Source organism: Pomacea canaliculata, linkage group LG6 (genome assembly GCF_003073045.1).
Source record: "Pomacea canaliculata isolate SZHN2017 linkage group LG6, ASM307304v1, whole genome shotgun sequence".
Taxonomy (NCBI): domain Eukaryota; kingdom Metazoa; phylum Mollusca; class Gastropoda; order Architaenioglossa; family Ampullariidae; genus Pomacea; species Pomacea canaliculata.
The window spans coordinates 20,901,611-20,925,488 of record NC_037595.1 but is presented as its reverse complement, the minus strand read 5'-3'; the positions used below and the strand labels follow the sequence as shown (position 1 = coordinate 20,925,488).

Genomic DNA, 23,878 nt, shown 5'->3' with positions numbered 1-23,878 from the left:
TTTCCTCGAACCTTCTCTTGTCGCAAAACCTTATTTCCGGTCTGTTCCTGGAAAGCTGCGGCTGTAAAGGCACAAGGAGTGGATAGCAATAATTCATGCGTTTTAAACTTGTGTTTACATCAACTTAAGTGTTTTAACGACCATGGATCAAGCGCCCTCTATAGAAACAGTTCTACAAGCCGTTCAAGCATTGTACAACAATCCTGATGTTATGGGAAAGGAAAAAGCATCCGTTTGGCTCGGCGAATTACAAAAATCAGTAAGTGCATGTGCATTCAGTGATTCATTGTCATTGATGGCTCATCTTTAAACGGATCCTTTAGTCAGTTTCGTACGTTTACGCTTTGTAAGTTTGGTTTACACATTAGGGAGAATTTGGGATTTATACGTGCTATTGCAGTTGCATATTAGTACCCCTCGTAATTTCACATGTTTATCAGATCTGCATTTATTCAATTGCTTGAATTGTCGATAGTCTAGCAAGCGATCAAACTAGAGTCCGATTCTTAGTAAACAAAGAATTCAACAAGTCACAGGAACAATAAGCACATAACCTGGGACCAAGAACAACAGAGCTGAAGACATATTGTTCAACCAAAATAATTGTCCTATACAAAAATCAGGTTTATTTAAAATAACTTCACACTAGTGTTACTCCAGTGAGAGGTAATCAAGAAGTAGTTCAGTATACCTTGTTTACTTATTCAATTGAATAATTAATAAGAAGAATGATTTATATAGCGCTTGCCCAATGATTTACTCAGAGCACTTTACAGAAACGATTGTCAGAAGTAAAATGAATCACCAACAACCATGCACCTTTATTCGCATATAACAGACATGTTCACTTCTACAACAGACACCTGCTTATGTACAGAGTATACACATATGAAGTCGTTATTCTGATAAAATGTGTGTTAAAGACTTAAAGGTAATATAAGAATCAAAGTGATGAAGGCTGTAGAAAAGTAGAAGGTTGGGGGGAGGGGTGGTGGCAATCATGGATTGGAAAGGGGCTGGTGACGCAGTCACGAAAGAGGGGGGGTGCAAAAAATTTAATTTATTGTTATTTTCAGTTCAGTGGGTGTATCACGCTTAATTTATTTGTCAAATTGCAATGTTTTTTTTATTTTGATTTATTTTTATTATCTAAGAGTGCGTCAGTTTGAACAGATAGCTTTTTGTTATACTTTCTTGACAGAATAATTGAAATTGGTTATTGAGAGATAATGCGCATTAGGACCTGTAAGCTATATACTTCTTCTAGTTTTCCACAAACTCTATCAGGCCGGACACAGCACCTTGACACCATGATTTACAACTTCATGACACTTTGTATTGTTAGTATCAAAAAGAGTCTCTTTTGTACTGCCCACCCACCTGTCAGCCGTAACTCTTTGGTCGGGAGGGGGACTGCGATTAGGGTGGTCTATATGTTAAAAGCTGTCATAGCTTGAGTTTTAGAACAAACAGCAAAATACAACTAGAGAAACGTGCTGCAGATTTCTTGTCTGCATCAGTGTGCAATCGACGTGATGGAGAGCAAATTTTCTTAAAAGGTTTAATTTTAATAAGCCATTCTTTGACACTTCTAGGTTCTAACAGTTTTGATCATAATGAATTCTTGTAGATAACTACTTTTTTACTATGTTTAGCAGCAGATGTAGTCAGTGCAGTTTTGCTTGTTGGTTCTTCTGTAAGATGAGAAAGAGAGAAGCACTTGCTGAGGTGCTAGTTGGAAAGGGTAGTGATAAATGTATGACAGTTAATGACCAGTCAGAGCAGATTAGCAGGAGATGCAGAAAACCAGTTTTCTACTTGAACTGCAAAGTTGTCCGTAAACTGAGAGTGAGAAAAGAGAAAGAACTGAAAATGGGTAGATTCAACAGGGGATACACGTGCATCCATGGTCATACATAAGAGTTTGTAAAGCTAAGTCTGCATGATTTTTACACACAAAACAGCGGATCTGTTACATTTCTATCTCTAGTCTTTAGCATGTCACAGTCATGCTTAGTGTGGTGTATAGGAAGGAAAAAACTTGAGTGGATAAGCTTGCCTCTGCTATTGTGTGGAAGGAATGTTACACATTATGCATTCATCTAGGTTATAATGTTTGTTTGTTACCAAAAATCATTTTTTATGGATCAGTTGGCATTGCCTCTGGACTTTTCGAATGACTGCTAAATATTTTGACTAAATGTGTGTTCGTGAATGCAAATCTGTTTGGGTTGGAGGACATAAGTTACTAGACCACGAAGAAGGTACAATTTAACTACTTCAAGTACTTACAAATGAAAAAACAAACCTCTTGTAACGTTTGCAGTTTAAATCCAAGAGAAATTTATTTAACACTGCAGAATTTCAAAATTCAGTTTTAAACTACATTTGCTGTTCAGTGGGCTAAATGTGTGGATCATTCACTAAGCTCCTTTTATGAATTCCACTGTGTGGTGACAGGTGCATGCATGGCAGGTTGCGGATCAGCTTCTGCAACGCAATCAGAATCTTGAATCTTGCTACTTTGGTGCTCAGACCATGAGAACAAAGGTAAGCAAAGTTTTGTATTATATTGTTCCTTTTTATCTGATGACATGCAGCTCTCAAATTATTTTGAAATTTGCATGGTTTACAGTTAGTCTTGTTCATTTTGTGATATTGGGAAGAAACTCTCATGTAGTCAGCAATAAAGACATAATTATAGTCAAAATATAATGATTTTTTTAGTGGATTTTCGCACTTTAAAGTGGGCTGAATGTACGGCACGAAATAAACCCAAAATAAAGTCAGTATAGTCCTATTCATACTACATGCAAATATAGACTAAATATATAAATAAATATGCAAGCACAGAAACAGAATCAAAGAGTGCAAGTTCTATGAGTCAAATTCGGTGGACAGACATACGTCATATTTTTTTATAGTTGAGTGAAAGAGTATTTACTTGTTGAATCTAATTATTTATGAATGTACATTAAGAGAGAAGTATTCCTTTCCTGAAACACGTTCTTATGTGCAATGTACAAACAATCTTTTCTATTGCTTTACAGATTCAGTATGCCTTTTATGAATTACCTCAAAATTCTCACCAGGTAAGATTGGTTCATGGTTCTCTGTTCTCCCTTTGGACAACTTCTTATCATTTCCCCAACAATCCATTCATTTTAAGCTGAAACCAGTCCATTTCCATGTATTTAGTAGAAGATTCTGTTGTTTCTTTATTCAAAAATTATGCCACAGTTGTTTCATTGAAACTTATGCAAATTTTCCTTTCTGTGTCAGTGAGTACATTTGTTTGCATCTTCTAATATGAAAAAAATGACTTATGTTTCCATGACAGTCTCTTAGAGATTCACTTGTGGAACATGCGTCAAAGATCTCATCAGAGACTCCTCCAGTAATTATTACACAGGTGAGTGCTTAGAATGTGACCCTTGCTATAGTGTTATTTTAAGTCTTCTAAGTAACTTGCAGTCCTTGAAGAATATTATGCTTTTAACAACCTCTAAAATGTTAACTTATCAAAATACAGGCGGTTCTCGGGTTACGTCAGCCGTGAGTTACGATTTTTCGTGGTTATGACACATCTCCCATTTACCGTATAAAACCTTGTTTCCACTTAAGTGGTTTTGTGTCGCAATGCGAACTTCGTGTTTGTTGTGCTTGGCGGAAGAATTAAACGTATTTTATATGTTTTTTTGATAATTGCTGTGCTAGGATAGGATAAGTGCTTACAGTATGTTATTTACGTATAGTATGTACGTATGTTCAGACTTAAAGCAAAAATCGGTTTACAACGCGACATATGAAAGGAACAACGTCGTAAGTCGAGGACTGCCTGTAGTGTGTTCAGTTGACTCCTGTAAGTGATATTCACACATACTACGATAATCTTGTAAAATAATCTTGGCATTGAGCCTTCTGTAAAGCAAGGAAATATACTATATGAATTTCTGTTGTTATTATTATTACAGAAAATTAAACAATATTGGTGTGTGCAGTTGATCTACAGCTATTTTGTTTGGTGTGTATTAGTTTGTGCAGTTGATCTACAGCTAGGTTTTTTTTTTTCCATTTTGCAGCTGAGTTTAGCTCTGGCGGATCTTGCACTGCAAATGCCTACGTGGAAAAATGCGGTTGGAGATCTCATTCAAAGGTAATGTAAAATGTTCTTTTTAATGGAGGTTTATAGTTTTGACTGGTGTCTGTCAGTCCTGTGGAAAGTCATTTCAATTACATTTTCTCTGTATGTGTGTTTCAGATTTGGGAGCAATATTCAGCAACTGCCATTCTTGCTAGAAGTTTTAACTGTACTACCAGAGGAGGTGAGTTCTAGTTGCTAATAATTTAATTTTCGTGAAACGTAAATTCTTTCACTGTTGTTCCTTGTAACAAATTCAGAAACTGAATAGCAACAAAATTGGTGTTTGCGATGCTTCATATATTTTGCTTATCATAATGGTATATGTTGGCTTGTTCCTGTCTGCTTAAGTTCCTTTTATATCATGTAGTGTCACTAGTACTAGGTGTTATTTTGGGTATTGCTTTACTGACTGGATTTGGAAAAATCAGTTTAACCGATCACAGGTGAACAGTCGGTCGTTACGCCTAGGGGCAAACAGACGAGCTGAGCTTTTGGATGAACTAACAGGTTCCTGCCCTGTTATTCTGCAGCTTTTGGTGAGTATTCTTCTCAGAAATTATTAGATTTTTTTCTGTGAATTGCATTTCTTTTGGAGTGATTTTACAAAACATCAGACTCCTAAAAACTGACTAAATGGACTGATAGGTTTGACTCTTTATATGAACTATCCATGCTGAGATCCTCCTAGTAGTGTAAGTAAACATTCACCTTATGAAGAGTGGACAGGGTAGTATTTGGAAAATACTAGAAGAAAATGAGGATCTGGTTTATAGAGAAATATGAAAGTAAATGGACCGTTGGACTCTAATTTCGCATGCTATGCCCCAGTGTTGTCCATAGGAATGGGAATCCCATGGGAAACGTCCCATGGGATGGGATGGGACAGCACACATTTGTATTTCCCATGGTAGTCGATACTTGATATTGCAAAATAAATTTACTGTTATTTCATTCATCAAGGATTAAATCTTTCCTCTGAATCATCTATTGTATGTGAAATAGCAGAATTATAGAACAAAAGCCGAAAAGTGTTTTCAGTGTTGTCCATAGGATTGTTAATACCATGGAATCCCATGGGAAACGTCCGTGGATGGGACAGGCATAAATTGCCATGGGACGGGATGGGATGGGATAGAAAATATGTCCCATGGACAACCCTGCTATGCCCTCAACAAAGTGAGACGTTTCGTTCACTATACCTTAGGGCCTTTGGAGTATACAGAAAATATGTACTTTATTTTTTTTTTCCCCCTTAAACTAACTTTTGTACAGGAAATTTACAAAAAAATCTCGTTAATTTCATTGTTTCAACCTATCTATAGATATGGTTTTTGAAGGGGTTCAACATGTCACTGGTCACAGAAAAAAGAAATTGAACAAATGTAAGTGTCATCATGTTCAAACTGTTTATCGTGTTTTGGCTGTTTGCCTTTCCAGTCAGCATGCATGGACTCTTACGCAGATGATATCAGAGTACAGGCCAAAGTGTTTCGTGTCATTGGCAGTTGGTTCTCAATAGGAGCTATCCCTCAAGAAATATTCCTTAACACCAAAATGTTGGCTGCTCCATTTGAATGCTTGGTATGTTTTTTCTTTGGTAATTGAGGTCTTATCAGTAACATTTTCTAATTGAAAAGTATATTCTAAGATAAATTTAAACTTGAAAGATTATTTTATTGATTATTTTATTCATTTTCAGCATAATGAAAGAATGCACAGATATTTAAAAATGTGTGTAAAATTTGTCTTGATGAAAATTGTTTTTCCTTATAAAGAATATAGATTGGCAAAAGGTGCAAGCCATGTGATTTTATCCAAATTTTCAGCATTACAAAACATCGTAAAAGGAATTTTCTTTATTCAGGCACGGAGAGATTGTCCAGCACTGCTGCATGAGGCTGCTACAGACTGCATCTGCTCTGCACTCTACTGTGCTGAGGTGAATCACTGTGTAGAATTTGACCTTTATCATTTCTCTCTTTGGGGTTGTCTAGAAACATCTTGTTACCAGTTCAATTTAAGTTATAAATCCTTATTCAGATTTGACGACATCTGTTGGCTAAGGGTTTTCTAAGATTCTTTTCTTTTTCTCCCTTTTCCCTTTTAATTTCCAAACTATATTTTAACACATGATCACCTTTATTGTGTTGTATTTCTTTCAAATTCTTGGACCACCTTAATAAACCATAAACTGCTCTATAAGAACACCACTTTTTTTTCTATTAGAAACTATTTAGTCTAATAGCTATTAACTGTCAAGCTAGATGCCACTATGCATGTGGATGATGAACTAAGCTTTGTCTTAGCATGTATACATGAGTTCAAGTGCAACCAGCTTTGCCTTTTTTTAAACACTGCACATTCCCCCCTTCTTGTATGTCTAACAATTTAAGGTGTAGATATTTAATAATGTTTATTTATAGATATATTTATTTATATTCGTTAACAAAGGCAGACTTTAGATGCTTATACAAAAGTCGCAGGAGCACACTAGTCAGCAGGCACAAAATGAATTTTGCAAATTCATTTACCATCGTTCAAATCATAGCTACTCACTTTGTCTTTGTCTCACTCCAACACACACACATAGGAAACTGGAAAAAAATTACTGATACTCAGCACTGTAAACAGGTGTCACATTCAGAGAGAGGTATGTCACAGCTAAATACAAATCCATGATAACTCATTTTCACTGTTATGGTGACACCACCATCCACCCTAATGTGTCAATATGTATTTTAAGTCCTGAAAAAAAGAACAATCTTGTTCTTGTTTTAATAGGATGGTAACGTCTTTAGTTTGTCTTCAGAAACATTACAAGCTGCTTTTTTGTCTTATGAACAGGACCTGAGTAAATACAGTCAGCTAGCACAACGCATGTTTGAAGGAGCGCAGACACTGCTGGAGCCATACCACATGGCCGTAGCTGAGGAGGACTCGGACAAGTAAGAGAATACTCTTCTCTCCCTCAGACAACTATTTTTATCAACATCCATCTTAGATTATAGTAAATGAGCTGTTTCCTGAGGGTCATATGAATTAACTAAAGCATTTTATTTTTTTTTTCTTGAGGTGGAGAATCCCACTTTTTATTTTTTCATCATGCACAATTCAAAAGCAGATATAAGATACTTTATTAAATGCATGTAGAAGCAAAATATAACTGTTTGATAGCATTGTTAGCACTTGATGGCAGGTAGCAGGTGGGTCAGGAGATGGGGAGGTGAAAGGTCAAATTTTTACATGTGCAAGTATTTTGAACTTTGAAGAAGACAAGCAACTCAAGTTATTGGGAAGTTTTAATCCGCTTAAAAGTGTCCAGCAGGTAGGGCTCTATTTTGTTTGTGTTAACATTGAAAATAAAGATCTTATGCAGTGCTGTATTAGAAGGGACAGCGTGTTTAGATTCAGACTATCCCAGATTCTACAAAGAGTGATATAATTTTACAGTTCATAAGTGTTCATTGCAATTCATAGAAAGAAAGCCTTCAGTAAAATTTAATGGAGATATTGATTTTATAAGGTACTTGCTGCACTCATTCTTGAACATCTGCTTCAGCAAAGTGTTATTCTTTGTCACATGACCCTGTGACATCAGTTATGAAATGTCATTAGCAAGAATAAGAATTGCTAGCATTGCAATTCCTATAGTGATAGTGAAGCGCCTGATAGTCTACAGAAATGTGTGGCTGGCTAAAAGTGGATTCTCCTTTTTTTTAAATGCAAAACTTGCTGGAAGGATGTGTAGTCTTGATATGAAAGCAAAGAATTGGCTAAAACTTGAATGACGAGCAAAGAAATGAGTGCAAAATTATGATCATCATGTGGTGGAGGAATGCATAATAAAGATGGCAAATTTAGATTTGCATTTCAGTGCTGAATACAGAATCAGCAGTGTTAATCTACAGTTAAGACCTAAAACAAAGAAAACATGATGCTACAGACAGATGATGTATTGTAGAAAAACAGGCAAAAAATGAGTACTATGCTATCAGAAAATATTGAAAAGTAAATCAAAATAAGGAATTGCCAAATCATTCTTGTATTTTCCAAAATGTGGAATGATCTGAGAAATTCACTTATTCTAACAATTGAATTCTAGAACTCACACTAAATTGTTAATCTTCATAGGTACTTTTCAGCTTCAGTCCTTTCTTTGAGCCCAATCTCAACAAATGCAAGAGTCTACAACTGATATTTTTCCACTTTATTTAGGCTATCATGCTATGTAGAAAATGCTCAGTTTGATAGAAATCTTCAAATATACTCAAACATTACCATTAGATATGGTCATTATTTGTGTTGATAAAGTGATAAAGTATCCTCAAGAAAACTGAAATCATGATTATTAACAATTTTCCGATGCTTTTTCACTGCATCATAGCATTTACAGTGTCATTTAATATGGGGATTGCTTGTTTGCAGTCAAACAATTTTCAGTGATATACATTATTTGTTGTTGTTTTTTTTTTTTTTTTAATAGACGTTAATTTGTTTTAATTTCTATTACTTTTCCAGATGTATAAACTACTGTAGGATATTTACAGAAATGGCAGAATCCCTTCTAAACATCATTGTCGATACTCCTAATCAGGTATATTCTCCTGTCACATTTCACAGCATCAGTAACAATTTAAAGCTGGCCGGACACTGTACAGTTCAACATGTTTTGCACAGATAAATTTCTGTGTAATTTTAATATTTGTTAATTCTTTTTTCCCCTTCTGTCTTCTCTTATGCTTGCTGATACAACGGAATTTTTGTTAGTCTCTAATGAAAAGTGATGACCTCCAAATGATGCAAATATTACTCTGCTTTTTTTATGCAAGTATATTAATTTCCTGTACTTGATTCAGGGATTGGGCAGCTTGATAACCATAGAGATGCTTCTTACTTGTGTTGGTCATCACCTGTATGAGGTGAGTGCTTGATAAAAAATAATAGAATGTGTTTATTGTAATTTTTTGTTCTCAGTTCAGGTCAGTCATAAAATTGTTTGACAAACTTTGCATTAGAGCAAACCTTATTTAAGTAACTGTAAAATTAAGGCAATAATTTAGTTTAATTGATTTAAGGTCATTATTACATTGATGGTAACTGATGATTGTGCAGGTGGCAGAAATAACATTTAATTTCTGGTACCGTCTGTCGGAAGAGCTGTATCAGCGCAACACCACAGAGCTAACTGATATTTTCAAGCCATACATCCAGCGGCTTATTGTTGCAATGTGTCGACACTGCCAGCTGGAATCAGACCATGTGAGAAATTTTTATTTTGCTTTAATTTTAACTGGGATCTCCTTTATAACAGCTGTGGTTCAACTAGGCTTTGAAATAGAATTAGTTTTTAACTAGTCTCTTTTTTTACATAATGGTACTGCATTGTTTTTCTTAAATTAAATGCAGTAGAAATTGTGATTAGAAATGTTTGTAGTTAAATAGTTCTGGTCAAGAGTTGACTATTTGAAATACATACCTGAGTACACATTTGTTTGAGCTGTTCTGTTGATGTATTTCTACCTCGATGCATATGGTGTTTTTTTTTCCTTTTAAAAGACATAGGTATTTGCCTTATCTTGATGTTACATGGGAATTTTTTTCCTGCATTACTTCAACCAGGAAGGGGTACCTGATGAGCATGGTGACTTTGGAGAATTCAGAGTTCGTGTATCAGAGTTAATCAAAGATGTTGTTTTCATTGCTGGTTCATCATCATGTTTTGCACAGGTGAGAATCAGATGAAAGTTTGAAACATAATCTAGAGTGTTGCAAAGTCCTAAAGGCTACACTGACATAAAGGTGATATCTGAGAAAGTTCACATTTTTTGAAAGTCCACCTAATTTATCTATGATCAAAAGGGTGATATTTACACAACTTTTGATTCTTGTATCATCCTTTCAGCAGTCGCTTTCCTTTACAAATGCTTTGTTCATAAAGAAGCTTTGTTATTATGGTTGTAAATCATGTAACGACATGTTCTGTGCAAGGGGAAAAAACAATCTTAATTGGCGTGGTATACTGCCCTGTAGGAGTCTGGGAACTAATGAGCCATCAGAAGGTGCTTTTTTTTTTTTTTCAATCAGTGGAACAACCAATGACTGCTATGTCTGGCACAGATAGTAGGATGATCTCCCTTAACTGGTCAGTGTGAGAGCAAAAGGGCCTTCTGACAATACTTAATTCTGGTCCTGGCTGATGATAATTGCAGAGTAATCTTGGAACATTTATTTGCAGATGTTTGAGAATATAAAGACATCATCACCTAAAGCATCATGGGAGACATCAGAAGCTTCTCTGTTTGTGATGACAGCTGTGGCAAAGAACATTTTACCGTGAGTGCAGTTTGGTCCCTAAGTGTATTTGTTAGCTTTTATTTATGCAGTATAGTTTGATAGATGTGTTGGTAAGTTTTACATTTTTGAATGTTTAATGATATCAGACTTTTGTTTCCATAAAATATCTGGCACAATGTTGATTTTGGAGTAATTCTTTTATGGTGGAGAGGCAAAATAAACTAAAAGGGAAAGGTTTCATAGTCTAGTGACTTGACTTGAACTGTAAGTGGTGCATGTTGCTAGGCCATTAGATATGCAAAGGCACTCCTTATCTTCTGTTACTTCTGTGATAATCACGTGCCTTTACTTTTTTATGCGGAGGGATATACTTAGATCACTAGGCATTGGAGGTTTACTATGTATATCTGAGTGCTAGTGCATTAATGTGGAGTGACCAAAGGTTGCAAGATAACAATCGTTGCACTCAGAGCCAGGGTGTCTCTGACCCCGTCACTTTTGAAATTGTCCTTTTACTCTGCATCTAGCACACTAAACACCTGACTACAAAATCATGAGTTTAAGAAATCTTAGAGCCAATTGGAAGCTGAATAGGTTTGGATGATGTGATGACCGTTTTCCCTCTCCATCTTTAATGGAGTGAGTGTTGTACTTTCTCACTTATTTTGCTGATTATTTTTTTTTTTAATAGAGATGAGAACGAAGTAGTTCCACAAGTTGTTCAAGCCATACTGACCATGTCACCAGACACCAATGTTGCAGTGCGTCATACCAGCACACTCCTCATTGGAGAACTATGTGAATGGATTGAACGACATCCACAGCTACTTGGTCTGTTGAGTTTGCACTTTTCATAGTAATAAAATCAGAATTGTTATATATTGCATCCATTAAGTTAATAGACTATTTAGAAGAAAAGAAAGGCTTATGACTTATCAAAACAAGTAACTGTTTTTCATCATTAGTATAATTGTTCCAATGCATCCAATTAATTTAATGCAACATTTTTATCAGTGCACGAAGTACTGTCATTCTCATTTTCAGTCAGCTTTCATAATTTCAGAAAAATACTTGTAAGAGTAATTAAATGAATTCATGTTCACCCTAATTCCTTTAAGTAGTGTTATACAAATTTTAGTTTTCTTTAAATCATTTCCAGATGAACAATCTTTCTTTTTGCAGATCCTGTACTGCAGTACTTACTCAGTGGCTTACAACATCCTCTTCTGGCATCAGTGGCGGCCACAGCTCTTCAGAGCATTTCAACACAGTGCCGTGACCTGATGATAGACCACTTTCAGGGCCTGGTGCAGATAGTGCAAGCCATGGACTCATTTAACTTATCTAGTGAGGCGGCTATAGGTCTTCTGAAAGGTGAGCTGATTTCTCAATTCACTCAGTAAGGAGTTGACATTTATTATTTCTAACAGTTAAGGTTTTTTTTTTTAAACTAAATATCAAAGAGCATTTATGTAGCGCAAGTGTGTGAGCATGCATGTGTGTATGGAAGGGAATGTGGGCACAAGGAGAGAAATTTTCTTTTGCGTTGAAGGTGTTCATACAGTAGTGCGTATAGTGACATCTGCAACTGTGTGTGATTGGTATTTGTAGAGTAAGAGGTGGCAGCATCACAAAGAAGTACTTTTACTTTTTAGTTTGTGTAATAATTTCATTCATCAACCTACTTGTCTTAGTCCTAGCTCATATCTTTTGTTTTCACCATGCTTCTTTTAACTTTTATAGCCCCACTTGTTTTTGTGCCCATGATTTGCAACAGTTATCTTCTCAGAATATAACTAGAAATAACTACCAGTAAATCTCTTGAATTTTGAAGAATATAAGGCTCTTAAACTACAGTAGATCAGTAATGGAAATGGCAGCTTTGTGTGAGATATGATTTCTGCTACGTTCTCCTCTTAACTTTAGGCACAGCCACAATTTTGGCACGGCTACCTCACAACAAGATTGCTGAAGGCTTATTACAACTATGTCTTTGTCAGATTTCACCTTTAAAGGTGAGTTTTCAGAATGTCCTTGTACATATTTTGATTTCTTTGTCTGAGGAGTTCATCCTTATGCCACCACCCCTCACCTATTCTTGCTATAGGAACTTATTATTATTAAAATTTATTATTATTTTAGTGTTTTGTGTAATAAGTACCATCTCTATGTACTTATGAAGAATCCTGTATTTTATGTTTGGATGATATTTCACTAGTTGCATAAAAAATAATTTTCTTTCTCTGATCCTTTCATTATTTTCATCACATCTTTGACTGTTAATTTATTCATTTACCAAGTGAACAGCACACCCCTAGGTTTTAGCTTGAGGGCTAACAATGAAACAATCAGCTAAACTGCTCATGTGATGCAACCAGTTTACCAGGCTGAGACATGTTATACCTCGAGCAGTAACCCACATGTAACCTGTTAGAAAGATGATTAAGTCCACTGCACCTGTCTTTTTCCAGTTGCTGTTAGAGAGCACACAAGCAGTAAAGCAAGGAACAAATACAGACCCCACTATATGGCTTGATCGACTAGCTGCTATATTTAGGTGAGTTTTCTAATTTCTAAAAATTTTGGTATGTTGGCAGTTCTATCACTGCATTTTCTTCAGTATGTTTGTAGATTTTTTGTTTTGTTTTGTTTTTTTTGCTACATATTAGATAATTAATTTTATTTTCCTTCATTTTTATGATTTTATTTTACAGGTACACAAATCCAACTGTCACTAACGGCCAAATGCACCCTTGTCAGCCTGTAATTATGGAGGTGGGTGTTTTGTTTCTCTGTAACAAACACACACACACACAAAATGTAGCATTACTGATCAAATGGTGATGATTGCACTGATCATTTATTTAGTGTCATCAATTTACATATTTAATATTATAGTTTTAAACATTGGTGTACGTTGTCTAAGGTAAAGTAAGTAGTGTCATCACTTGTGTGTCTGTCGGTGTCAGTTATGACATGCTCACACGTAAAGATAAAAGTGCAGAGGGAAAACATCATCATGCCAGCTTTCTGCTTTCAGCTCTGGCCTGTCTTGTCACAAGCTTGCACAAAATATCAAGCAGATGTGAGAATTATAGAACGCTGCTGTCGATGTATTCGCTTTGCCATCCGTTGCTTAGGCAAAAATTCTGCCACTCTTCTTACTCCTCTTGTCACACAGGTGAGAAACATGTTTTCCTCAGTAATTTTTATCACTTTTTACTTCAGCTTTTAAATTTATATATATATTTTTTTAATTGTATGCTAGCAGCTTCATCTTTATTATCTTTGTGATTTTTAGATGGTGCAGCTGTATGCGGTGCACCAGCACTCGTGTTTCTTATACCTTGGCAGTATTCTGGTGGATGAATATGGCTGTGAAGCAGGCTGCATTACAGGGCTTCTGGACATGCTGCAGGTAAGTTGTGCATGTATACTTGACTGCATGTATACTGCACTAAAAGGTTACAAATGTAAGCCATTAAAAATTATATAAGAAGATCTATCAGTCCATTGCTGTTTTGAATGTTCTTGTGTTTTGATTACTGTTGACAAAGGGTAACATTTTTGATGCAAAATTGCAATGTATTATTTTTCTATAACTATAAGATGTCACCTAGCACATTGGATGTTATTATGTATTGCACCAGCTGATAGCTCTTCAGTCTTTCCATTCTTGGTTTTGGATTTCCAGGCATTTTGTGGTCCCACTTTCAAAATTTTGGAGGAGCACAATGGGTTAAGAAATCATCCTGATACTGTTGATGACCTCTTTCGACTATGTTTGCGGTGAGGGGTTTAGAAGTTTTGCCTTTTGATTCTGCTGTCTTGTTTGTGTTCAAGCTCCCTCCAAACAAAAAATAACTGAAGCAAAATAAACACTGATCTTCACGTTCATAAGCTTAAGAATGTTTAAAGAAGTCACTACAAACCTGGCATTGACCAGCAAAGTTATCAACACTGAAGGCATGGTGTCATTTGAATTGTTGGATGTATTTCACACAAATGTATGCAGTCATTCTTAAAGGAAAAGAAATGTTTGTATGTTCCCTCCTTGTTATACTTGTCATTACTGAGAGGTCAAGCATAATGTTATCATCATTTCAGGTTTGTTCAGAGAGCACCTGTTTTCTTTCTTCAAAGTCCAATGGCAAAGCCTTTACTATGCTGTGCTATTGCGGCATGTTCCCTTGATCACAAAGATGCAAATGCTTCTGTCATGAAATTCCTCGCTGATTTCATCAAATGTGCACGAGAAAAAGATGTGAGTGAATCATATATAATTGATTTTTGATCAGTTTTTTGTGGTTATTATTCTGTTTATGTAACCCAGAATATTACATGAAGTGCAACAGCTTAAGAAAGATGAAAAAAAAAGCCTCACTTTTTATATCTTTATCCAGTAAAACCTCCCTATTCAGATATGCTATAATCCACCAAAATCAGGTCGTACTGAGAAGGGGCTTAGGTCAGCTAAGATAAGTCTTAATAGGGAAGCTCTCAGTGCGAAGGTTTTACTGTACTGCTAATAATTGGGATGCTTGTATAGCATGGAATTTCAACAAATGTCAGTGCTTTCCATGCTTTACATTACTAGGCTTTGCATAAGAAATACAAAAACAGAAGTTATTGGAAAAAGGCTTTTAAAACTTAAGTACTTGCTCCATCCTCTCTCTCACACACAAACTTATTTTATTGACCAATCTGCAGTGGGAGAGGGATTTCCCATTTCCTGTATGTTTAAAACTGTTTGCTGTCTTTTCCTCAGGGTACATCTTAATTTTTTTGTAACTTCCCTGAACAATACAATTTAGATAAATCTCAGTATGAGTAGAATTTTTCATACTATCACTTTGATAAAGATTTTTTGCAAGCCTGTTTGGAGCTCATAGCTCTGAATTATATAATACACAATCATTATTCCTTTGTATGCATTTTTTGAATTATCATTAGTTGTGTTGTTTATCCAAAGAAAGTACATAAAATGATGAGCAGAAAAGATGGAAGATGAGAGTTTTTTGAAAAAATGTTTCAATGCAGGATCGTGATGACTTTGAAGCTCGGTCAACAGCTGTGAAGCAGCTTTTGTCAGACCATGGACAGGCACTTGTTCATGCCACCGTCAATGCATGTGTGTTTTGTCTGCCAAGCTACATGGTTCCTGATGTTGCTGAGGTGTTGTATGAACTCATGCTTATCAACCTTCCTGTGAGTAGCTGCATTGGGTTTTTCTTTCTTTTTATACTCTTAAAAAATAAATCTTGTGTATTCAGACAAATTTACTGTAGAAATTTATTAGAATATATCAGTTGCATATAACCAAATTCAACTCAGATAAGAGAAAAGCACCACAATTAAAAAAATGTATTCACGAAATAATGATATAATGATAATAACAAATAGAATCATTGTGGTGATTTTAGGCTTAATGAACAAAATGTGTCTGTTTATTTTGAAATGTTTTATGCCGACACAGCATGGGATATTTTCAGACATTCTGTGTGTGGCTCGAAACAACGCTAAAGGCTTTGCCAACTGAGAACAGTGGTGGTGTTGTTACAGCAACACATAAACAACTGACAGATTTCCATAAGAGTGCAACCACGTAAGTGTGTGTATGGAGGTGGTAGTGGTGGTTAGCAGTTCCTGGATTACCTTAAAAGATTTGATATATTGGAAGTTCTGGATGAAACTGCGTAAGTTGCATTTATACATGGTTGGCATGGTAGTAGAGGATGATTATTTTTAATAATCCTCATTTACTCAATCCTCACAACATACATGTGGCTGTTGAAAGTGATTCTACTTGGCAACTCAGCAATTTCCTCCTTTGAGAGATTTTTTAGTTTGACCAACAACCAAAAAATCAAAATAAAAGACTTGCCATTAATAGTCTGCAAAAGGCTTGCCATTCTGAACCATGCATCTTGCAGTCAGTTAATCAGCTCCAGGTCATAAACTGGGGGGATCACAGCTTTTATCATGCAGTAAAATTTTGCTGATTTTGAATGAATAAGGAAAAAAAAATGATTTGATTTTTCATGTACTTGTTACTGTTCCACAGTGTTTATAAGTCAAGGGATGTTTGACATTTGTTTCCCTGATCTTTTCCAGAGCGGAGGATTTGAAGCAGTTAACACACGCTGTGAGAGACTTCTCACGCCTGTACAGATAGGACTTGTTCACTTGTGCAAATTTGTTACCAAAATCCCAGACTCTCCTGAAACAGCATTCTTGGATCAAGATCAAGGCCTAATGCTGTTTTGTGGAGTTGATTTGATCCACATTATACTGTGCCAACCTTTCACGCATGAAGAACCTATCAAAAGGAACTTGAGTGGGTTTTTTTTTTTTTTTTTTTTTTTTTTCTTTTTTTTTTTTGACTCAAAAAATGAGGAAAGATATTTTAGAAAACATTTTTATGCTCTTATACAACATATTTTGTCTCAAGGTCATCTGCGTCATACAGAACTATTCTACCACATCCCTCGCGGAAGGTGTTTCTCAGTCTTGTGCCACTTTTTGCCTCATAGCTGATGTTGAGATCACAAGGACCACATTAATAACAGAGCTTTGGTACAAGTGCACATTTCCTGCATGACAGGCATGATGAAGAGCAGCACAGTGTTAGAGCATTGTTCACCTGGTTGGGCAAATTGTATAATGTGGTTGCTTGGAGATGTCTCGCAAATCATGCTGTGTGGTGTGAGTATACAAGTAAATGTCACAGTCCAGGCAAGAAAAAACTTTCATTGGTAAAATGGGAATCAATTAACAAATTGAAACCAAAGGGCAGAAGTTGATGCTGAGTGTACTTGGAATGAAAAACTGGTCATTATGAGTTTTCCTTGTTCTCAAGAGGGCCAGATAGAGAATTTGTGGACATCTTCTCTTCTTTTGCTAACATTAGCAGTCACTGTGAGGTGAAAGATGACATCAACCTGTTCCCTTAGAAAATTGCAGATTGTTTTTTATTTTGATTGCTAACGCTATCCAAAGGGACAGCGGGGTTGTCCTGGAAAAATTGCCAAGACAGTGGACCTACTAGAAAAAAAAGATGCAGGGTTAGTGTTGCCTTAATGCTTGCATTCTGTGTTGTGCTCTGAGTTGCCACTAACCCTGTGTGTTCTCTGAGTGTATGCATGCATGTGTGCATGTGGGTGTTCTTGCTTGTGTGCATGTACTTGCATGTGAGACAAAGGCAGGAGGTTGGGCTGGCAGTGCATGCATGTGAGATGTGCATGTGCATTAATTTGTATTTAGTTACTGACATCTTTTGTGAATACTGCTAACATTTCATCCAGCATGTCGGACTTGTGTGTGCTTCCATATGTACTGTGTATGTGTCAAAGAGAGCAGTTGGGTGCGTAAGTGGATTTTGTGTTTTAAGAAAGTTTTCAGTACTGCTTATGCATTCTCTCATAAAAATTTGACAGTATTATTATGAGTTTTGTATCTTTTACTGATGATTTTCATAGAACTTGATGCTGATGTTACAGCTACATATTTTTCATCTGCTGTTTTAAAATGAAGCATTGCTGATTTTACTTTAGAAAAACAACCAAAAAAATCCATCTTCAAAGGCCTAGAATTCTAGAATTTTATTCTAGAATGAAATAATTGTTTTCAAATATGACATGGTTTTTAAGCGTTTATAGACTAGGCTGGTAAGTGATAATTCTGTCCAATTCTAAGAAAATTCAAAATGTTCAAAATTTTTTAACAAGTCTAAGAGAGAGTGTGTGTGTGTGTAAAAGAGATAAAGTGAGGGGGTGGGGTGGAGAGTGACATACCCATGTGTATTGTGATTGAAGAGAAAGTAAGAAGTGAATGCAGTGTGAGAGAAAAAAATGGATTCCTGCTACCTCTCACTTTTTGGTCAGAAAAACTTATCGTGAAGAGACTGAATACAGAAGTGACCTTGTTGGTGCAATGTCATACAGTTTTGTTCATTGCAGACTGGTTTTGTGTTTTGACTTGCCATTTGATGAGAGGAAAGTAAGAATGAATTCTTGGTTTTTCAGCTAGTCTATTAATTTTTTAATAACCTTATGATTGGTCAGCTATGCTTGCTTTCAGTGGATGATATCTTGGCTTACTTGTTTTGACTCATCATGTTGCCATCACCCTGATTGTGGCATGTTTATATTCATGATCATGGCATCTGAAAATAATATTGAAGCAGTAAGTTTATTATGGCATTACAGCCATGTTTGTCTCTGTGGGCATGATAGTTTCCTCTTGCCTGTTACCCTGATGCTGAAAGTTTGCTGATTGCTTGTGATTGTCTCCACACTCAGAAAACCTTTTTTTTTTTTTTGATAATTCCTTTCACAGGGAATAAAAATGGATAGACATTTTATGTCTTTTTATGAAAGTAACATAAAATTGCTTTATATGCATATAAAGGATGCACTCTACATGTGTTGTTTTCTTGGATGCTGAGAATGACTATCGTTAAATGATAAAATAATTATAGAATGAGAAGCATGATGAGCAGTTTTCAAAGGTTAGTGTCCACAGCTTTTACTCAAATTATGTCTTTTTTGTGAAACAATTGGGCAAATATATTTTTTTTTCAAAGTAAAAAGGCAACAGGTGTTTTTGGTTCAGTGCTTTATTGCATTTAACTTTTTAAAACATTTTGAGCTCTTAATGTAAACAAATTAAGAAAGTTCTACACATTAACTAGATAGTAATAAAGAAACAGCCTATCAACGTAACAAGTTCCAGATAAATGCCAGAGGATTGGATCCATTGGCAGAAATTCAGTTCTTTGCAGAAGGCAGAGAATGAAATGCATGGGTCCCAAATTGTGAAATAAATATAAAATGGATTTTATTAAACTGAACGTGCAGCAATAAGATCATTTGGTTTCTAATTTAAATTTGAAAGTTACAACCACAGAGGCTTAACAGATTTTGTTACGGTCATTGCAGTCGTGTAAATTTAAGAAATGCTTTTACTGTTCTAGTTACCTTATTTTATATATTTTTTACAGCTTTGCTTCGTGGTTGAAAATTTTAAATGTGTTGTGATATAGTCTTTACCTATTCCTAAAGTTTTATTTTCCTCTAAACATTTTTCTTTCATTTAATACCAGCTCCACTTCCCTCATTATCTGTAACGACAGATTACCTATGTATGTTCTTATAGTTACTAACACTGTAGAGAAACAGCAAACTTTTCCTTTTATATAAGAGACATTTTTACATTTGGAAACAATATAAGGAATTTTAAAGAACAACTATTATTATTTAAAAAGGACAACTATGGAATAAATTCCTCTTGTATGTTAGTATAAAATCTTAATTCTAGTTAAACAAGGATAAACACATTATTAAAATCACTCCCTTACTAATGCAAACATTTGGTGCTCTTTTTCTGACTTCCCTTTTTTTGTAGACACCTACATGTGCATGCATGCAGATACAGATACACTCTTTATTTTTTTTTTCTGTCTTTCATATATTTCCAGAAAACAGTTTTCCCTGTAGCCATAAGTTAAAGGATGCTCTAGAACAGACCTGGGCAAAGGCCGGCCCGCCTCCTGTCTCTGACCGGCCTGCCCGCCCGCCAGTATATATACTATATATACAGTATTGGGTAAAACTGAGTTAACTATATTAGTCCGGCCCTCTAAAACCATCTCAATTTCTCATGCGGCCCCTTGGGAAAATTAATTGCCCACTCCTGCTCTAGAATTTGTTAAAAACGTCCACAAACTCTTACTAGTAAAAAGGGGTGAGGTGGTTTGTTTTTGGAAATGTTTATGGAGCATTTAAGCTAGTGACATTTGCAACAGACTACAAATCAAACTTGGGTTCAACATTCCATTTGAAAAAAGGATTATTTCAAATTCAGTATCACTGACAAAGTTGTAGATTTATAAACAGATACGAGATTCTTCTGAATTTCTAGCCAGAATAAAGAAATTCAATCTGAATATGTGATTAAAATGTATTCCCAAACAAACAATATAACATAACATGCTAAAGATTACAACTGTTTTGCACTCCCATTCACAAAAATGGATAAAAGGGAAAAAAAACCCTAATTTCTGTGTGTATGAGCTAAGTTGGCGCTAGTCATTGTAGGCTTTTGTTTTTTCAGTATAATCTTAATTGAAAAGGTGGGGTAGGCCTTTAACTTCTATCCGTCTTTTGTACTATATATTTTTTTATGTCTGTTGGCGTATGGCTATGTACAAATGTTACGCCTCTTTCATGGCTTGTGCCATCAAACCGTTTAGTGGCAGGATACAAAAGCCCTGCCATGCACATCAAGTGCCTTCGCTATTAAGGTGTGACAGATCTGCATGAGGTGGGCCCTTTCAAAATGCTAAAAATGTTTTCCTTGATGATAACCAATTTAGGATTTCTGCACCTTGGGTGTATTCTTTTCTATGTTTAACTATATTGGCTACTTGCTGAAAACTGGGGAGAATTAATCAGTCTCATAAATGAATTGTCATAAGTCATAAAATAATTTTATCTCAACTTGCAACAGATTCCGTGTTTATCAGGTTCCAGAATTACATAAAGAGACCGTGTGATGTGAGGGAAAGTGTTCTGTTCACAGTCTTTTTTTTACTGGAAAAGAAACTGCTTTTAGAGTTGGATTGTAGGGGGATGAAGGGAATGCTGTGCAAAAGAGTAAGCTTATTTAAACATTACCATTTTCTCCAAGAGGAGATGTAAAGAAACACAGTCCCTAATCATGACTTTAAAGTCTGTCCAGTTACAGTATGAAATCCAAAGGAACGAAGGTGGTGAAAACTTTATTGGGAATTAAAGAATCAAAATTTGGTAGTTAAAAAAACAATCGTACTGCAGTGCTGCACTTTGCAGTTCTGTGATAGGTCTCGGAAAATTAGCCAATTTAAACTTTCTCAGTAGCCCTCCTCCATCCACTTTGAATGGATAGAGCAAGGTCTTTCGATATATTTTTTTCCACCATTCCAACCTGTTTCTATTTAATTTAAGTTTTTATGAAAGTTTTAACACATTTCTTTGGCCATGTTGGGCAGAGGAAAACAAAAATGATTGGTAAAAAACATAGTCTTGTCTAGTCAAGATAGTGCCCTTTCTTTGAGACACAAATATTTCTATTAAATTAGTGGAATGTTCTGTCTCATGTTAAAACTTCAAATAGGTTTCAATAATTTTAACCCCTTTGCTTCTAATACATTAACATGGAATTCTAGGATTTCCATATGGTTATTTCACACCCTTTTTGGGTGTCTTTTATAAAGAAACCGTATTGTAGCTATTCATTAGATCTTGCCTATCAGTCTGTCGGAACTATAATGTCTTTCTCAGGCTTTTTACAATTTTATTAATTTTATTTTATCTTTTGGTGTAATGTGAGAGTGGTAGATCAGGTTTGATTAATGTGATACTTTTTTTAAAAAAAAAGAAAACGTAAGTACTCTCTTAGCAAAACTTTTTTTTAAATAATCAGTTTTGTTTAAAATATTTACTTTGACAAATAACTTAAAACATACCTGCAAATATGAATCAAAAAGTGTAATCTCGGCTCTGAGAGATCTTTCTCTGGATGTGAGACCTGTTTACAGGGCTCACCAATGGTGGTTTTCTCTGGGTACTCTGGTTTTCATTATCCTAAGTGTGTGTGTGTGGTACATTTGTTTGTCATTATGTTTTGTGTTCTTTATGTGGAAAGGTGCATTTGCTGCCTTCCTTGAAAAGATGTGGACTGGTATGCTTGTATGCCATCACTTTTAGCCTGGTGTTGGTACTGGGTATAAAGTGCTGTATAAATACACACTGTAACTGACATGCATGCAGATACTTTTTTTTTTGTGTGTCTCTTTCATATATAAATAGCCCATGATCTTGAGTTTCTGTCATGGCACAGGGCATTTGAATAACCTAACAAATATAAGGTATTTATCAGTTTTATTGGTGTGTGAGAGAGATGTAAGAAGCCTTACTTGTTACATTTTGTTAGAATGTTTATGAGCTCCTGGTTAAAACTTTTCATGCAGATGCTCAATTAGAATGAAGTTGAACTATGTAGGCTTGAGTTCAAACAGACTGTACTTTTAGCTCAGAAGTTGAAAATGTCATTAGTTTCTTCTGTCAGCATACACTGTGATTGTGGAAGAATGCCAGTTTTTGTATTGTCCTGTTTTAATGAGCTCATTTATCAAAAAGGGTGAGAACTCCCTGGAGGATTACATATACTAACCTCTATTTTAGATAGAGATGGTGACAATTTTTTCCTAGTGGATTGAACACTTGAGTTTCAAAAAAAAAACAACAACAGTGTTACACCCAGAAAAAAATACCAAATTTCAAATGATACTCCTGTAGTTTGCAACTGACCAGCTACAAGTCCTTACGTTTCCAGACATTATTGATGTGTATGTCAGTAGAGGGTCAATTTTGTTGATTAGCCAGAGGTTAAGCAAATCTTCTGATTACTTGTTACTTCATCGTAGTGATGTGTGAAAACTGGTCAGAGCAATGCATGTTTTAATCTGTTGGTGTACTCCTAGTTTTCACCAGTCATGTATTTTTGAATCTTGGAGGTGATTGGTTATCTTGTCAACTTTTTTTAGAACTGTAGGTGTTACCTAGACAGCCTGAAGTTATTTTGATCTTTTTTAAATTCATGCAAATATCAGATTTAGTGTATGTTGGTTAATGCCTAGAGGGTCAGACTGATTTTTAATCTTTGTTGTATGCCTCTACTGACTGCTGCCACCATCTGCTGGTATAATCTTTTTATTATTCCTTTTACCTTGGTCTGGCAATATTGGTCAGATTACCATATTCTTAGGTCAGAATTTTTAGGCCTGCTGTATAGTAATGAACAAATGTAAATCTAACACAGTTAAAGCACCTTATTTATAAATGAGAAAAACAAAACGTTTTGCACACCAAAACACAGCTTTCTTCCCATGCAATGCCAAATGGTCTTTATTTGCTCTAATTAAACTGCATGTTTCAAAACTGTATGCAGCTTTTATAAAACTAAATTGTTTTCTCTGAATTTCAGAGAGTCTTGTGATATTTTGTCATATGGTGCGGGTGTGTGTGTGGAGAGCACAAAGGAATTATGAAAGATACATATGCAATTCACTTCTATACATTCTCATTTTGTGGGCTACGATGTACTCACATTTATGAACCTCTTAAAGAATACTAAATGAAAACCGTTCCCTTTCTGAAATCCTTCGAACTATTCTTACTTTAAAACATTCAAATTAAAAGAGACGTTGACGTGGAAAGCGGAATGCAAGACATGCGAAAGATACGAGCTGTGATAATCTGTTTGTTTGTTTTTTTAATTCACTGACCGTTCAACCAAATAAATTATTGAAGTGCAGCTACTAATTGATGAATTTATAGTATCAGTTGTTCTTTTGAAGTCATCAGGCAGGTGGAATAATTCGACTCAACTACATTTCTA

At 35.4% G+C, this 23,878-nt stretch overlaps 1 protein-coding gene across 2 annotated transcripts; it reads left to right on the top strand.

The window, feature by feature from the left end:
- Nucleotides 1-13: 13 nt before the first annotated feature.
- LOC112566010 (transportin-3-like) lies at nucleotides 14-23,458 on the top strand. 2 transcript variants are annotated; one of them, XM_025241934.1, is made up of 27 exons: nucleotides 14-259; nucleotides 2,461-2,550; nucleotides 3,051-3,092; nucleotides 3,341-3,412; nucleotides 4,083-4,156; nucleotides 4,262-4,325; nucleotides 4,588-4,680; nucleotides 5,582-5,725; nucleotides 6,009-6,083; nucleotides 6,989-7,089; nucleotides 8,663-8,738; nucleotides 9,001-9,063; nucleotides 9,257-9,403; nucleotides 9,764-9,871; nucleotides 10,380-10,477; nucleotides 11,130-11,269; nucleotides 11,621-11,812; nucleotides 12,365-12,453; nucleotides 12,910-12,995; nucleotides 13,153-13,213; nucleotides 13,479-13,619; nucleotides 13,740-13,856; nucleotides 14,133-14,227; nucleotides 14,546-14,702; nucleotides 15,479-15,646; nucleotides 15,931-16,043; nucleotides 16,553-23,458. In XM_025241934.1, the coding sequence occupies exons 1-27, from the start codon at nucleotides 143-145 to the stop codon at nucleotides 16,611-16,613; spliced, it is 2,784 nt and encodes a 927-aa protein (XP_025097719.1). In that variant the 5' UTR covers nucleotides 14-142; the 3' UTR covers nucleotides 16,614-23,458. The 2 variants fall into 2 exon arrangements, with proteins under 2 accessions (XP_025097719.1, XP_025097718.1); XM_025241933.1 differs by having other exon boundaries at nucleotides 4,573-4,680.
- The last annotated feature ends 420 nt before the right edge of the window (nucleotides 23,459-23,878 follow it).